Source organism: Sebastes fasciatus, chromosome 3, assembly GCF_043250625.1.
Source record: "Sebastes fasciatus isolate fSebFas1 chromosome 3, fSebFas1.pri, whole genome shotgun sequence".
Classification (NCBI taxonomy): Eukaryota; Metazoa; Chordata; class Actinopteri; order Perciformes; family Sebastidae; genus Sebastes; species Sebastes fasciatus.
Window position 1 is genome coordinate 37,906,168 of NC_133797.1, and position 16,948 is coordinate 37,923,115.

General features: G+C 41.0%; 1 protein-coding gene and 1 pseudogene across 3 annotated transcripts; both read left to right on the plus strand.

The window, feature by feature from the left end:
* Positions 1-373: 373 nt before the first annotated feature.
* LOC141764992 (beta-1,3-galactosyltransferase 1-like) lies at positions 374-16,690 on the plus strand. 3 transcript variants are annotated; one of them, XM_074630786.1, is made up of 3 exons: positions 374-571; positions 10,482-10,753; positions 14,737-16,690. In XM_074630786.1, the coding sequence occupies exons 2-3, from the start codon at positions 10,716-10,718 to the stop codon at positions 16,088-16,090; spliced, it is 1,392 nt and encodes a 463-aa protein (XP_074486887.1). In that variant the 5' UTR covers positions 374-571; positions 10,482-10,715; the 3' UTR covers positions 16,091-16,690. The 3 variants fall into 3 exon arrangements, with proteins under 3 accessions (XP_074486887.1, XP_074486888.1, XP_074486886.1); XM_074630787.1 differs by lacking the exons at positions 374-571; positions 10,482-10,753 and adding an exon at positions 8,551-8,689 and having other exon boundaries at positions 14,737-15,095; positions 15,156-16,690; XM_074630785.1 differs by lacking the exons at positions 374-571; positions 10,482-10,753 and adding an exon at positions 8,551-8,689.
* Positions 531-4,654, plus strand: LOC141762874 (beta-1,3-galactosyltransferase 5-like; annotated as a pseudogene).
* Positions 16,691-16,948: the final 258 nt, after the last annotated feature.

The following is a 16,948-nucleotide window of genomic DNA, read 5'->3' on the forward strand; positions in this document are numbered from 1 at the left end:
CATGGAACAATAACTCATGATTGCCATACTTGCCAACCCTCCCGATTTTCTCTGGAGACTCCCCTTTTTCATTGCCCTCTCCCACTTTCCTCCAAAGGTCACAATTCTCCCGATGTATGACACATTTGCACACCTTTTTTTCCCTTTTAAATAAATAAATAGTAAAATAAATAAATAAAATCTGAAAATTACAGTTTTGAAGTTGTGGTGGTGGAGGGATGAGTTCGTTTTAATTTGGGGAATGTTCCAAAACTGGATTTTGAAGACCTGAAAAGCAGGAATGTAGAAGAAGGCAGAAGGAAGAAGGAATGTAACACGACATTCTCCATCCTCCCCATGTCGTTCCCTCCTCCTTTCTCCTCTCCCTCATTCAAGGTTCACTTATCGCAGTCTTGTATGTTAGTCCTGGGAGTTAGGGGTAGTTAGTGGACCTAATCAGATCGTCATACTCAGAATAATCAAACTCAGGCTGAAGAATCTAAAGAGGGAGGAATCAAGGAAACAAGGAAGGCAGGGTCGCAGCAGTCATGATGGTTCCTCGGCGTGGCTCAGGTGGGAGCTGCCTGAACAGGTAAGACAACTTCAAATCATTCAGCTCCCTTCAAATGAAAGCAGACCTTCAGTCTGACCATCACAGTGAAGCAAGTTCTCGGGTTTTGTCTTGAGGCGACCGTGACGCACAGATCCCTCGCTGTTTTACTACTTCAGATGGATTTAGAGAACGTCATGTTGTTATCAGTATCCCATAGTTATAGGACAAATACACTCTACCGTGTTCATCAGCTGACTGAGAAGAAGTTAGAAGACACGAGCTGTTGTTCAGCAATAATGAATCAATCGGAACCACGATGGGCCTTCTTTTTAAAACATTCAGGTGCGTATTTTACGCACAGAGGCGCTCCAAGGATCATGGAGCTACCTGTCTGCCTCCGGAGAACTTAGGACAGAAACATGATGTCCGACCCACACATACACACACAAGGTGTCGCACTGTGTCGTAGCTCAGCTCCATGTCCGCACACTAAAACAACAATAAGCTACAGAGTGTTGTCTCATATAATGTGACTTTATCTGGATTATTAGATTCTAATATTGTTTTCACAATATTTTTTATATTTACTCTCAAAACACTCTTCTGTTTAAAGCAGCAGTAGGCAGATTGGAGCAAATGTGATTAAAAAAATGTATTTTTTTAAGACGGTCACTATATCCTGACAGCAGTACATGAGACAGGAAATCTGAAAAAAAATCATGTGCCTCTGTGCCCTCCGGTGCTCCTAATGGCATCTGCCGAATTTCCCAGATCGGAGGAACACAACCAGTCAGACCTGATATGGAGTCTGCCGTCTCTGAGCAGCTGTCAATCACTCTCAAACTCCGACCAAACAGTCAAACTAGGCAGCGCTGATCAAATATGAATCAATATTCTGTTACTGTAATGCCTATTTCTCTCCTCAAATGTCTTCAGAAACATCTTGTAGTGAACTGTTTAACTGTAAAATGAGAAAGTTTGTGATCCGGCAGCCACGTTGAGATCGGTTGAGGAAATACCAAGCACCGCCAACCAGCCGGAGCACAGCCAATAGGAACGCTCTCTCTCTCTGAAATGACCTGTGAATGGTCAAAGTCTCCCGTCACAGGCTAGATTTTCTAAAGCCTGAAAACAGATCCATGAGGAGGTGCAGAAGTCTAGTTTTCTCTCAGAACACTTGAATTACAATATGCTGAAAGGTTATTATGGGACTTTTGCCCAATGATGCCAAAACATTTGGACGACAGCAGGTTCCCCGACGTGCGTGTTCCCCAGACGTGCCCGCGGGGGCGAGGGCCCGGTCATCGCTGCTTGCAGCTTTAATTATTTTTGATTTTGGTAGGTTCCGTCCTCCATAATAACTACAAATATTCAGTTTACTGTTTTGTGGGACAGAGAAAAGCAGCAAATTCTCACATTTCAGAGTCATTTTTGCTTGAAAAACGACATAAACGATGAACTGATTACCAAAGTAGTTACTAATTAATTTTTCTGTGGATTGACGAAATGGTTAATCTCTGACCTGCTGAAAATCAAACATTTTTTCTGTATTAATTTAGAGATTTTCCAAAGTACAAATCACTACAAGTGTATGATTCAACTTTTTCCCATGTTCTAGTGTTAAAAAAACAAAACAAAAATTGAAATAAATCGTTTTATCGAATAGCAAAGCTTAAAAATCACAACATATATCAAATCGACACCCAAGTATTGTGATTGTATTGAATCAGGAGATCGGTGTATCGTCTCAGCCCTAGTAAATATGTCTTATTCAGTGTTCGGTTGGTCTTAGCTCCACCCTATCGCGTCACTTCTGGTTGCAAAAAACTAAGATATCGACGGCCAAAGACCAAGATAGCGATGGCCAAAAAAACAAGATGGCAGCGGCCAAAAACCAAGATGGCGACGGCCAAAATGCCGAACTCCAGGCTTCAAAACCGAAGTCCACAAACCAATGGGTGACGTCAAGGAGACTACATCCACTTTCTATATACAGTCTATGAGTAGAATTCATTCACAAAGACACTCCTTATACTCCAGAAGTTGCCTGAGAAGCATCATGTTTTGAAGACTTCTTCAGTATCAAAGTAATCCAGTGATAGTTGACTGTACATACTTGAGTACATTGCAAACAGGAGCTGCTAATGGCTAATTCAGCATCATTTTAATGGTGACAATTTGACAAAATGTGAACAAAAACGGTTGTAGCCCACAGCTAAGTCACTGATTTATACATCCTGTTTCCCCAATAAGTTCCCACCAGTTTTAACTTTGTCTTTCTTATCTTTTTAGACAACTTGCTGAGAGCGTGGGTCATCAGAAGAAGCCGTTCTTCTTGCACTCCTTGTTCCGGTTCCTGCTCCTGCTCTGTCTACTACTCTTCGTCTTGTGTTACACTCAGTCCGGACCCTCGCTGGAATGGTGGGACGGCTTTCCACTCCATGAGCACTACCATAGGATGGTCAATATATCTTCTCCTAAACGTGTCCATCCGAAACCAAAAATAATTACACAAAATGAAATCTATGAAACCACAGAACTCCCTACTTACGTACCACCTACTGAGCCTCCTACTGAGCCTCCTACTGAACCTCCTACTGAGCCTCCTACTGTGCCTCCTACTCCCACGGTGCCTCCTTCTCCTACTGTGCCTCCTGCAGGCGCTCAGCTCCATCACGCCCACCCACACAACTACCACTTTATTATGGATAACAAAGAGGTGTGCAAGACCAAGCCCCCTTTCCTGGTCCTGATGGTTCCAGTTGCACCAGGAAACTTGGCAGCTCGGAACGCCATCTGGCAGCTCGGAACGCCATCCGGCAGACGTGGGGCAACGTCAGCCTGGTCCAGGGCGACGTGGTGCTCACTCTGTTCATGCTGGGCCTCTCTGGAGGAGTTGGTGTGGAGCAGCAGCAGGAGAAGCTCAAACAGGAGAATCTACAGCACCACGACTTGATCCAGAGTGACTTCATGGACACTTACCTCAATCTGACCACCAAAACCATGGTGATCATGGACTGGCTGGCCACACGCTGCCCTACAGCAGCGTACGCCATGAAGGTTGACTCGGATATGTTCCTGAACATTGACAATTTGGTGATAATGCTGCAGAAGCCAGGCATCCCCAAGCAGAATTACCTGACTGGGATGCTTATGTGGAACAGGCCGGTCATCCGTACAAAGAGCTCCAAGTGGTACGTCTCTGAGGAGTTGTACCCAGATCCCCGATACCCGACCTACACCCTAGGCATGGGATATATCTTCTCCAACGATCTACCAGAGAAATTTGTGGAGGTCTCAAAGTCAATCAAACCCTTTAACATAGAGGACGCTTATATTGGGATGTGCATGAAACAGCTAGGACTTGCACCCACATCGCCGCCAAATCCCTCCCAGTTCAAGGCCTATAACAGAAGATATGATCGCTGTGAATACTCCAAGATCATCACCTACATTCTCGGGACTTCACAAGAGTTGGTGAAATACTGGACAGACTTGAAGAAGCCTGGACCACCTTGTTAGGACAATGAGCACTACAGATGCACTGAGAAATCACTTGGGTGGAAGGGAATTGGAAGGTTAACTTATTTATAGATTTCTACTGTACCGGTCTGTGATTCTCACGCCATCCCCAGTTCAGAAATGAGTATTGGGATCACCAATGTGGAAAAGTTACAGAGGTTTCTGAACAACTGCTTTACAGAGATGTTCAAGAGAAACCCTATTTTTGTACTTTTGTGTATTTAAAACTGCTTTGTTGGGTTGCAAACAAAAAAATATATGAAGGGAATGTTTATCCGTACTGATAGTAGAAATGTGAATGAGTGGAATTAAAGGTGCCCTGAGGAGCTTTTGACCACTAGTGGTGTTGTAAAGCAGTGCAATAATGCAACAAATGGAGTTTAAAAAAAAAAAAAAAAGTCTGATCAACTATTAAGAGGTAGGAAAAGCTTTAAATGTATTTTATACATTCAGGGTACACAATATGTTAAACTCAATGGTCTCCGTTTACAAAGGGAACCTTAAAGGTCTCATATTATGCTCATTTCCAGGTTCATAGATGTATTTTAATGTTGCACTAGAACATTTTTACATGCTGCAATGTTCAAAAAACCCTTTATTCTTCTCTGATCTGATCAGAAATCGGCGACAAATGAACAACATCTGCGGTCCAGACTCCAGGTTTTCCTGACGGTTTCTCTCAGGTAAATAATGCTATCTATAGCTCTGTTAGTTAGCTCAGTGTTTACCTTATGCATCAACTCTGTAAACCGTAAACATACACTCTGCTTTACGTGTGTCTTTACAGGTCCGTCTGTGAGACGGTGTGTAAACACAGCGACCATCAGGGTGGAAAATAGAAGATGTGAAACAGTAGTCAGTTCATTATTTCTGCTAAAAGATAAATGTATGGAAGATCAGAGTAATGGTATATTATTTACAGTAGTAGCTGTCTCTGTGTTACCATGACTACAGACCACCGGAGCTTAGCTTACCGTAGTGTACCAGAGCTGAAGACTTTCTCCTGTACCATGTTAACATAACTAACTAACAGGTGGGATGATTACAAATGCTGTGAATAATTAATATTGTCATCTGTCTACTCAAATAAAGTTTGACTGTGAAACAGAAATGTGTTGTGTTGCTTACAAGTCACTATTTACTACCTGTACTCTGCTACATGCATGACATCAAATATATATAATATATAAATATCATCTGTTTAAACAGTGTAATTACATAAAGCCTTTGTGAATGAACATGTTATATTTAGATGATGGGAGTACATGAAGCCTGTTCTGCTGGTTCTTGCAGACTAAAAGTAGGAGTTACTTTGCTCAAGTTCGGTTGAGGAGGAGAGACAGTGACGCGCTGTGGGGCGGGGTCAGCTACTGAAGGTTCTGCTCTGGTTCGACCAGGAAACCCTTACATGGCTTGCAATTCTCTAATGACGTCAGAATACAAGGAAAAAAAGCGAAGTGATTTTCTACACCCATTTCCGGACAAACGGAGCAGGAGAAAAAGAGAGAGGATGGTCTTTTATGATACTATGGTGACTTGTAGACACACTGGGGACAGATATTGATGTTTAAAAGACATAGAAAAGTGCATTTTGCATAATAGGTGACCTTTAAGGAAACAAGCCATTGACCACCTGCAGAAAGGTGTAAAAGTTATTGTTTATAAAGGACGGGTCCATTATTATTATTTTGTTTAGGTTTTCATATCATTCTGTAGATTCCCGGTGGTGTTCCTTATGTACAACATTCAAATTTTGGTCAAAGTTTGTGTGTTTTAGCATCAAAATGCTATTTTCCCTTCAAGCCCTTCTAAAAGCTTTTTCCCACGTGACCTGACGTAGATTTCTGCATGATGACGCTGCTACATGTACAGTATATATACAGTATGTATGTATGTATGTATGTATGTATTGACAGGGTGGATGGTTTGCCTATCTGATGTCACGCATTTGAATTAAATGTGAATGTTTGAAGAGCTGTCAAATTGTAGATTAATGAAGTTCTAGTTCGTCTCTAAACCCAGATTAAACAAAGCTACGCATCTCTAATACATTTAAACGGAGTAACATTTCTGTTAAAACATCTGTCAATTATGGACCCGGATCTGTGTCTGTCCGTGGCGGGCTGGTCGCTGCTGGAGGCCCCTCTGGAGTCTAAGCTGAAGGAGTTTCTAGGGAACCTGCAGGATTACGTCTGATTTTGCGCGAAGTCTGATCTTGATGGCAGTGCAGGGGGTGCAGGTATGAAAAACCCCGGAAGTGGAAGGAAAAGAGAACGCCACAACTGAGTTCTTGGCCAGAAGGTCAGTGTTCCTGGATAGGAAACATCAGAAACTCGTGGCATCCAGCTTAGTCCAATGCCACTTTGATTACATACATCCTGGTACTGTAGTCTTCCCGAGCAATGGAAGATAAAACTTCAGGTCTCCCAAAATAGATTAATAGCGTGAGATTCCAGTAAGAGCGGGAGGGGTGGTGGATGGGTCAAACAAACACAAGACTTTCAACCAGTAGACCGAGGTTCGTGTCCTGTGTAAAACTAAAAGTAACATTGACTTATTTTGTCACGTCAGTCTTAAGTCACGTGATTCGTCGTATCGTGAGCCTTGTGAGTCACATGAGTCGCTAGTCAGCGAAGTTAACGCCAACCACGACCGTTTCCTAACCCTAACTAAGTGGTTGTGTTGCCTAAACCTAACTTCCTGTGAAAAGGGAAGTTTATTTTGAAAGGACACTATGCATGTTACGAGCGTATACTGACACACCATCCCCGGTCTGTTCAAAAGTAACACAAGACAGGTACCCCGTGCGACGGTCTAAGAAGCCGAGGGGCACTAATCAAGCGGCGGTATTGACGAGTTGGGAGTAAGAATGTGTTGAATTAAGACCATAATTGAAAACATAAACCCACTTATTAAATGTTTACTAAAGATGTATGACTGTGGAGTTGAAACCAAGTCCCTGACTGAAATAGTAAAAATAATGCATACTATGACCCTCAAATAAGCGCTAATCTTAAAAATAAATGGGAAAATTAAATACAATGTTGTGTACTACCAGAGGAATAAGAGCAGATATGCAAAAATATATATATAACTACAAGTTCAAGATACTGGAAGGAATATGAATGGAAGATCATAATCCGCTGCTTTAAGACACCACAAATTCAATGTAAATATAAGAAAATGTAACGCCAAGATGTTGGAGAAAACGTGGCGAGGAGATGGCAACATACAGACATATATTCTGGTCATTTAAAATAATCAGTGTTTTTTGGGAAAAGGTTATTAGAGAAATCTCAAATGTTTTTATATAAGTTTAACCAGTAATTTTATTACTAGGGAAAATACCAGATGAGATTCAAAAAAGAGATTTGCATCTGTTCTTAATGATAAGAGTTTCTATAAATAAGCAAATAACAAGGAATTGGTTTAAGGTCGATGACTTAATGGAAAGATCTGGTAAAGGAAATATACGCAATGGAAAATATAACAATGAGAATCAGGAATCAAGTCCATGTTTTTGAGGGAAGATGGGAAGAATGGGAGAAGTACAGAACAAAGGGTGTACAGTAATAAGACACACAGTGCAGCGCTCAAAGTTGGGCGCAGTGAAAAGCTGTCGTGGTGCGGCGCAAACCATTAGAAATAACAGGTTTCAGAGCTTAGTGGTGCCGTTGCCATGTTGCGTCTGAAACGACCCTTCAGTGAGTGAGAGAAGGAGAGAGAAAGAAATACTCAAGCAGGAGCAAAACATGAATGAATGAAAACTGATGAATATTAGTTTATACCAGAGATTTATATAAGTTCACGCCAGACGGGCGAATTATTCTATAGTTATTCTTTCCGAAGTAATAAAAGTAAGATTAAAAGTATTTAAGATCAAAATGATGTTGCAGTGTACTATTCTGATTCTTTAAAAGTCACCAGAATACAGGAAACAAAGTCTCTGAAACTATTTTTTTCCTGACGGACTACCTGCACATCCTCAGACCCTCAGACCCCCTCGCTTTGGTTTTGAAATCCTCCCTATTTTTGAGCTCTCAAGGTTAGCGAGTATGTAAAGATGAGATTTAATGACGGACGCTGAGTGGGAAGAAAGGGAGGAAGAAAAAACAGGAGGGGAGATGACGTGGGAACCATGTTGGGTCCACGCTCCAGACCCTGCAGTTGTTGGCCTCGTCAGTGTTGTTGTTTTGTTTTCACACGGCCTTCAACCTCGCCGTGTGGACCGCAAACAGATGTTAATGACGTTTCTCACAAGAGTTTCTACTCGGCGTCATCAGCGCTGCTAATGAGCTGTGGTGAAACGTTCTGTGAGGACGGACGCAGCAGCAGAAATAATATAGCAGACGGTAGTGTTTGTAATATTATTATTAGAGTGGCGGTTGAGAAAAGCTCCCACATGTCAGTAGTGAAGCCTTCACACCAGCTCCAAACCACAGTCTTTATTGAATGATTAATACTTTTAGAATTGTTACCACCAAGAGTTTTGGACCTAATAAGATCGTCACACTCGGAATTATCAAACTCAGGCTGAAGGATCTAAAGAGGGAGGAATCAAGGAAACAAGGAAGGCAGGGTCGCAGCAGTCATGATGGTTCCTCGGCGTGGCTCAGGTGGGAGCTGCCTGAACAGGTAAGACAACTTCAAATCCTTCAATCAGACCTTCAGTCTGACCATCACAGTGAAACAAGTTCTCTGGTTTTGGCTTGTGACGCACAGATTCCTCGCATTTTTACTACACTGTAAACAATTGCTGTTAATTTACAGCAGGATTTCAACATTATTAATGCAGTTTCATGCAGTTTTTTTTTTAATTCTGGGACCTGATCTGCTCATGTGAGGCTTGTACATTGTACATGATTGTAAAATCAGTGAATTAGCTTTACTGTCCTTCACTCACATGTTGTTCTGGTTTGCATTCTGTGCTTGTAGCCAGTTATAGACACACATTTTGGGAAAAGCGTCAACAAGTCTATTATAGCCTTTTTCCTAACAAGTGCCTTTAATTGTATTTAGTGTGACTATTCCTATGTCTGTAACCTGCTAAGTCTATTCATCTAGGCAAAAAATAATGTTGTATGTAAAAAATACAACCTAAATAGTGCATTAAAACAAATCAGTAAGATAATGTAAAAGACAGGTGAAAACAGCTATATAATGTATCTTTAAACAGTAAAATAACTGTAAAATACTGTGAAATTAATACATTTCAAACTGTATTTTTCATTAACAGTATAAAGCTGTAAATTTCAGCGACTGTATAATAATATTAATTTTATAGTAACATAAAGGCAACCCTGTTCTTTACTGTTATTTTACTGGGAAATTCTTGACAGTCGACTTTAGATGGATTTAGAGAACTATCGGAGAAACGTCAAGTTGTTATCAGTATCCCATAGTTACAGGACAAATACACTCTACCGTGTTCATCAGCTGACTGAGAAGAAGTTAGAAGACACGAGCTGTTAGTTGTTCAGCAATAATGAATCAATCGGAACCACGATGGCACTTCTTTATAAAACATCCAGGTGCGTATTTTACGCACAGAGGCGCACCGCGGATCATGGAGCTACCTGTCTGCCTCCCCCCCACACACACACGCACGCACGCACGCACGCACACACACACACACACACACACACACACACACACACACACACACACACACACACACACACACACACACAGGAGAGTATAATGACAAATACTCAGAAAAAAATAGAAAATCCTGTTTTGGAATTTTCCCCAAATTAAAACCAGCTCATCCCTCCACCACCACAACTTCAAAACTGTATTCTGAAAATGTATTGCATGGTCACTGTGGTATTTCTACACACTAAAACAACAATAAACTACAAAGTGTTGTCTCATATAATGTGACTTTATCTGGATTATAAGATCCTAATATTGTTTTCACAATATTTTTTATATTTACTCTCTAAACACTCTTCTGTTTAAAGCAGCAGTAGGCAGATTGGAGCAGATGCGATTAAAAAAAGTTATTTTTTATAAAACGATCACTATATCCTGACAGCAGTACATCAGACAGGTAACCTGAAAAAAAATCATGTGCCTCTGTGTCCTCCGTTCATGTCTATTTAGAGCGAGCACAAGCACGAGCCCGACGCTGTCTTTCGTTGACTTAACGGCCTAAGGTGTCGCTGTTAACAAGCAATTTTGAAAGTTAGAAACAGTCCCTTTAACAGAGCCTTCAACAAAACGTGGTACACACAGCACAGATAACCGGTGATGGGCCGGTCTAGGCCAAAATGCCAGGGCGGATTTTTTGTCCCAGTCAAACCCTGCATATAAATCACAAATGAAACATGTCATTTTTAAAAAATTTTCCTGTCATTTTGAAATACAGACAAAAAAATTTAAATTTCTTGAAAAAAATGTAAAAAAATGTGGGTTTTTTTTACAGTGTACCTAAAAAAACCCCCAAAAAACCCCCATCCAAATCCGAATTTCGCAATAGGCACCAAAAAGGGTTGAAGCTCTGAGTTAATGCCAGTTTCCTCAAACCACCACATGTCCTACTCCTCTCGTTGAGCCATACATCCAACGCACCCTTCCTCATGTGGAGGTGTATTTAAGCTGAAGTCCAGTAACGCTGCTGCTGAACTGCTGTTAAACACATTTCACCTGTTCTCTCCCGATGGCTTCGCTCCAGGAAGGCATCTCTGCTCCACACCAGTAAGCTCCGACGCTCTTTGCTCTCTTTAAAGTTGCAGCTCCAGCAGCAGCAGGTGTCTGCAGGTCGCAGCTCCATTTGTTGTTGCGTGTTTCGGTGTCTGTTTGCGGGCTGTGATGTGAAACCTGCTGGCTGCCTACACTGTTAAGAATCTCCCAGTAAAATAACAGTAAAGAACTGGGTTGCCTTTATGTTACTGTAAAATTAACATTATTATACTGTCGCCGAAATGTACAGCTTTGTACTGTTAATGAAAAATACAGTTTGAACTGTTTTTTTTTTTATTAATTTCACAGTATTTTACAGTTAATTTACTGTTTAAAGATACATTATATAGCTGTTTTCACCTTTCCTTTACATTATCTTACTGATGTGTTTTAATGCACTATTTAGGTTGTATTTTTTACATACAACATTATTTTTTGCCTAGATGAATAGACTTAGCAGGTTACAGACAGGAATAGTCACACTAAATACAATTAAAGGCACTTGTTAGGAAAAAGGCTATAATAGACTTGTTGACACTTTTCCCAAAATGTCTGTCTCTAGCTGGCTACAAGCACAGAATGCAAACCAGAACAACATGTGAGTGAAGAACAGTAAAGCTAATTCACTGATTTTACAATCATGTACAATGTACAAGCCTCACATGAGCAGATCAGGTCCCAGAATTAAACATATACTGCATGAAACTGTTACTGATGATCCTTTAGACAGTTGATCAGCAGTAAAGTGCTGTTTTATTTAACAGGTTTTCTTTTGTATTAACAGTAAAGCACTGTTTTTAGCAATAACAGGTTAATACTGTTGAAATCCTGCTGTAAATAAACACCAATTGTTTACAGTGTAGTCCTCATCTGGTTTTATCAAGCTGCAAAAAGTGGTTTGTGCATTTTGCTCCTCTCCATGATAAAATACAGGAGAAAACATCACAATAAACCTTCTTTGATATTAATCCTATTATCTTTATTTGATTAATTGTTTGGTTTTTCCAGAGTTCAGGGTGACAAATCTTTAAATGTTAATCCGACCATCAGTCCAAATCTGCCAAAATCAAAATTAAATCAATGAATAATTAAATGACTCCGTAAATAAATAAATGAATGTAGCAAAAATAATATTAAAAATAAATGTAGCCATTAATTAATTGATAAAATGTGACATAAATTGATATTTCTGTTTTAATTTCCTTCTTTATTTATTTATATTTGTATTAATTTGCTTATTTATTTACTCTTCTGTTTAAAGCAGCAGTAGGCAAGATTGGAGCAAATGTGATTTAAAAAAAGTTATTTTTATAAAACGGTCGCTATATCGTGACAGTACATGAAGCAGGTAACCTGGAAAAAATCATGTGCCTCCGGTGTTCTCTGGTGCTCCTAACGGCATCTGCAAGATTTTACATACCGGAGGAAAATAAGCAGTAAGAGCAGATCTGGAGTCTGCTGTCCATCTGCTGTCTATGAGAGTCGGCTGTCAATCACTCGCGAACTCCGACCAAACGGTCAAACTAGGCAGCGCTGATCATCTATGAATCAATATTCTGTTACTGTAATGCCTATTTCTCTCCACAAATGTTTTCAGAATCATCTTGTAGTGCAGGGTTCAGCTGTTAAATGAGAACGTTTGTGAGGCCGCCATTGTGAAATCTGGTTAAGGAACGCCAGGTTCCGGTCACATGACCGGAGCACAGCCAATAGGAACGCTCTCTCAATGAAATGACCTGTGATTGGTCAAAGTCTCCCGTCATGGGCTAGATTTTCTCAAGCCTGAAAACAGAGCCATGAGGAGGTACAGAAGTCTAGTTATCTCTCAGAACACTTGAATAACAATATGCTGAAAGGTTGTGATGGAATTTTTGCCCAATGATGCCAAAAATATACTGACTACTGACACTTTAATTCGCTTATTTATTTCCTCTTCTGTTTAAAGCAGCAGTAGGCAGATTGGAGCAAATGTGATTTAAAAAAAAAATATATTTTTATAAAACTGTTGCTATATCCAGACAGTAGCGCATGAGTCAGGTAATCTGAAAAAAAACATGTGTCCTCCGGTGTCCTCCGGGTGGTGTGGAGAGTCAAGAGGCTGCAGGGAGATAAAAAGACCCCAAGTACATACCACAACTTATCTCTTCAAAGTCAGTTTATACTTCGTTTTCAGTGACACTGATCTGGCGTGCAGATTCACATCGCTGATAGGCTGAGTTGGCAAGACTGATGTGCTACAATTTTGACTGCTGCAGATACCATCAATGCTGTCACATGCTATAACAGAGAAGGAATGCAAATCTGATCCATCAGGAACTGAGAGAGTCCGGGTTACTGAGAAAAACCACAGATGCCAGAGATAAAGTCTCAGCCCAGTCACTGACAGACAGAGATGCAAACCTCCACTAGAAAGACAGCTACAAAACTAAGTTATATCAGCTATTAGCAGCATTGATAGCTTTCATAGGTGTCTTCAACAATATGAGAATGAGAATAAGACATAATAGCAAACATAATTATTAAAACTTGAATTTAAAAAACTATTTAAAAATCACTGATTCACCTTGTTTTTAAAAAGACTAATAGAAAAGAACAATGACGTTCCATGCATATATTCAGTTTTACTTTATATTTATAAATACTTTTTAAATGTTTTTTTAAATGTATTAATTAAACCTGAAGTAGGCAGAAAGTTTTCGGCATCATTGGGCAAAAATTCCATAACAACCTTTCAGATTATTGTATTTCAAGTGTTCTGAGAGAAAACTAGACCTCTGCACCTCCTCATGGCTCTGTTTTTAGGCTTTAAAAAATCTAGCCCATGACGGGAGACTTTGGCCAATCACAGGTCATTTCAGAGAGAGAGCGTTCCTATTGGTGTGCGCCGGCTGGTGGGCGGTGCTTGGTATTTTCTCAACTGATCTCAACATAGTTGCCGGGTCACAAACTCTAATTTTACAGCTAAACAGTACACTATAATATGTTTCTGAAAACATTTGAGGTGAGTAGTTAATTAATTGATTAATACATTTTCTGTGGATTGACGAAATGGTTAATCAATTACGTTTAGGACTTCAGGACATCTCTGAAATGCTGGTAATAAAACATTTTTTCTGTATTAATTTAGAGATTTTCCAAAGTACAAATCCCTAGAAGTGTATGACTCAACTTTTTCCCATGTTCTAGTGTTAAAAAACTAAACAAATTGCAATAAATCGTTTTATCGAATTGCAAAGCTTAAAAATCACAACATATATCAAATCGACACCCAAGTATTGTGATTGTATTGAATCAAGAGATCGGTGTATCGTCTCAGCCCTAGTAAAAATGTCTTATTCAGCATTCGGTTGTACTCCACCGTCTCGTGCCACTAATGGTTGCAAAAAAACAAGATGGTGATGGCCAAAAACCAAGACAAACTCCAGGCTTCAAAACCGAAGTCCACAAACCAATGGGTGACGTCAAGGCGACTACATCCACTTTCTATATACAGTCTATGAGTAGAATTCATTCACAAAGACACTCCTTATACTCCAGAAGTTGCCTGAGAAGCATCATGTTTTGAAGACTTCTTCAATATCAAAGTAATCCAGTGATAGTTGACTGTACATACTTGAGTACATTGCAAACAGGAGCTGCTAATGGCTAATTCAGCATCATTTTAATGGTGACAATTTGACAAAATGTGAACAAAAACGGTTGTAGCCCACAGCTAAGTCACTGATTTATACATCCTGTTTCCCTACAAGGCCTATGGAAAGGAAGCTGGGTCACGGACGGACATGGGTCTTGGGGTATGGGGTATAACACATGCGCAGTGTAACTGAAGCTGAGGTTGTGCGTTGCGATTGGCTCAATTTCAGCGAGTGCAGGCAAGATTTTACTGCACATGTGTTATACCCCCTGAGATATGGCGCGTGACCAAGCCTTCTTTCTATAGGCCTTGTTTCCCCAATAAGTTCCCACCAGTTTTAACTTTGTCTTTCTTATCTTTTTAGACAACTTGCTGAGAGCGTGGGTCATCAGAAGAAGTCGTTCTTCTTGCACTCCTGGTTCCGGTTCCTGCTCCTGCTCTGTCTGGTGCTCTTCGTCTTGTGTTACACTCAGTCCGGACCCTCGCTGGAATGGTGGGACGGCTTTCCACTCCATGAGCACTACCATAGGATGGTCAGTCTATCTTCTCCTAAACGTGTCCATCCCAAACCAAAAGCAATTACACAAAATGAAATCTATGAAACCACAGAACTCCCTACTTACGTACCACCTACTGAGCCTCCTACTGTGCCTCCTACTGAGCCTCCTACTGAGCCTCCTACTGTGCCTCCTACTCCTACTGAGCCTCCTACTCCCATTGTGCCTCCTACTGTGCCTCCTACTCCTACTGAGCCTCCTACTCCCATTGTGCCTCCTACTGTGCCTCCTACTCCTACTGTGCCTCCCACTCCCAAGGTGCCTCTTACTGTGCCTCCTACTCCCACGGTGCCTCCTTCTCCTACTGTGCCTCCTGCAGGCGCTCAGCTCCATCACGCCCACCCACACAACTACCACTTTATTATGGATAACAAAGAGGTGTGCAAGACCAAGCCCCCTTTCCTGGTCCTGATGGTTCCAGTTGCACCAGGAAACGTGGCAGCTCGGAACGCCATCCGGCAGACGTGGGGCAACGTCAGCCTGGTCCAGGGCGACGTGGTGCTCACTCTGTTCATGCTGGGCCTCTCTGGAGGAGTTGGTGTGGAGCAGCAGCAGGAGAAGCTCAAACAGGAGAATCTACAGCACCACGACTTGATCCAGAGTGACTTCATGGACACTTACCTCAATCTGACCACCAAAACCATGGTGATCATGGACTGGCTGGCCACACGCTGCCCTACAGCAGCGTACGCCATGAAGGTTGACTCGGATATGTTCCTGAACATTGACAATTTGGTGATAATGCTGCAGAAGCCAGGCATCCCCAAGCAGAATTACCTGACTGGGATGCTTATGTGGAACAGGCCGGTCATCCGTACAAAGAGCTCCAAGTGGTACGTCTCTGAGGAGTTGTACCCAGATCCCCGATACCCGACCTACACCCTAGGCATGGGATATATCTTCTCCAACGATCTACCAGAGAAATTTGTGGAGGTCTCAAAGTCAATCAAACCCTTTAACATAGAGGACGCTTATATTGGGATGTGCATGAAACAGCTAGGACTTGCACCCACATCGCCGCCAAATCCCTCCCAGTTCAAGGCCTATAACAGAAGATATGATCGCTGTGAATACTCCAAGATCATCACCTACATTCTCGGGACTTCACAAGAGTTGGTGAAATACTGGACAGACTTGAAGAAGCCTGGACCACCTTGTTAGGACAATGAGCACTACAGATGCACTGAGAAATCACTTGGGTGGAAGGGAATTGGAAGGTTAACTTATTTATAGATTTCTACTGTACCGGTCTGTGATTCTCACGCCATCCCCAGTTCAGAAATGAGTATTGGGATCACCAATGTGGAAAAGTTACAGAGGTTTCTGAACAACTGCTTTACAGAGATGTTCAAGAGAAACCCTATTTTTGTACTTTTGTGTATTTAAAACTGCTTTGTTGGGTTGCAAACAAAAAAATATATGAAGGGAATGTTTATCCGTACTGATAGTAGAAATGTGAATGAGTGGAATTAAAGGTGCCCTGAGGAGCTTTTGACCACTAGTGGTGTTGTAAAGCAGTGCAATAATGCAACAAATGGAGTTTAAAAAAAAAAAAAAAAGTCTGATCAACTATTAAGAGGTAGGAAAAGCTTTAAATGTATTTTATACATTCAGGGTACACAATATGTTAAACTCAATGGTCTCCGTTTACAAAGGGAACCTTAAAGGTCTCATATTATGCTCATTTCCAGGTTCATAGATGTATTTTAATGTTGCACTAGAACATTTTTACATGCTGCAATGTTCAAAAAACCCTTTATTCTTCTCTGATCTGATCAGAAATCGGCGACAAATGAACAACATCTGCGGTCCAGACTCCAGGTTTTCCTGACGGTTTCTCTCAGGTAAATAATGCTATCTATAGCTCTGTTAGTTAGCTCAGTGTTTACCTTATGCATCAACTCTGTAAACCGTAAACATACACTCTGCTTTACGTGTGTCTTTACAGGTCCGTCTGTGAGACGGTGTGTAAACACAGCGACCATCAGGGTGGAAAATAGAAGATGTGAAACAGTAGTC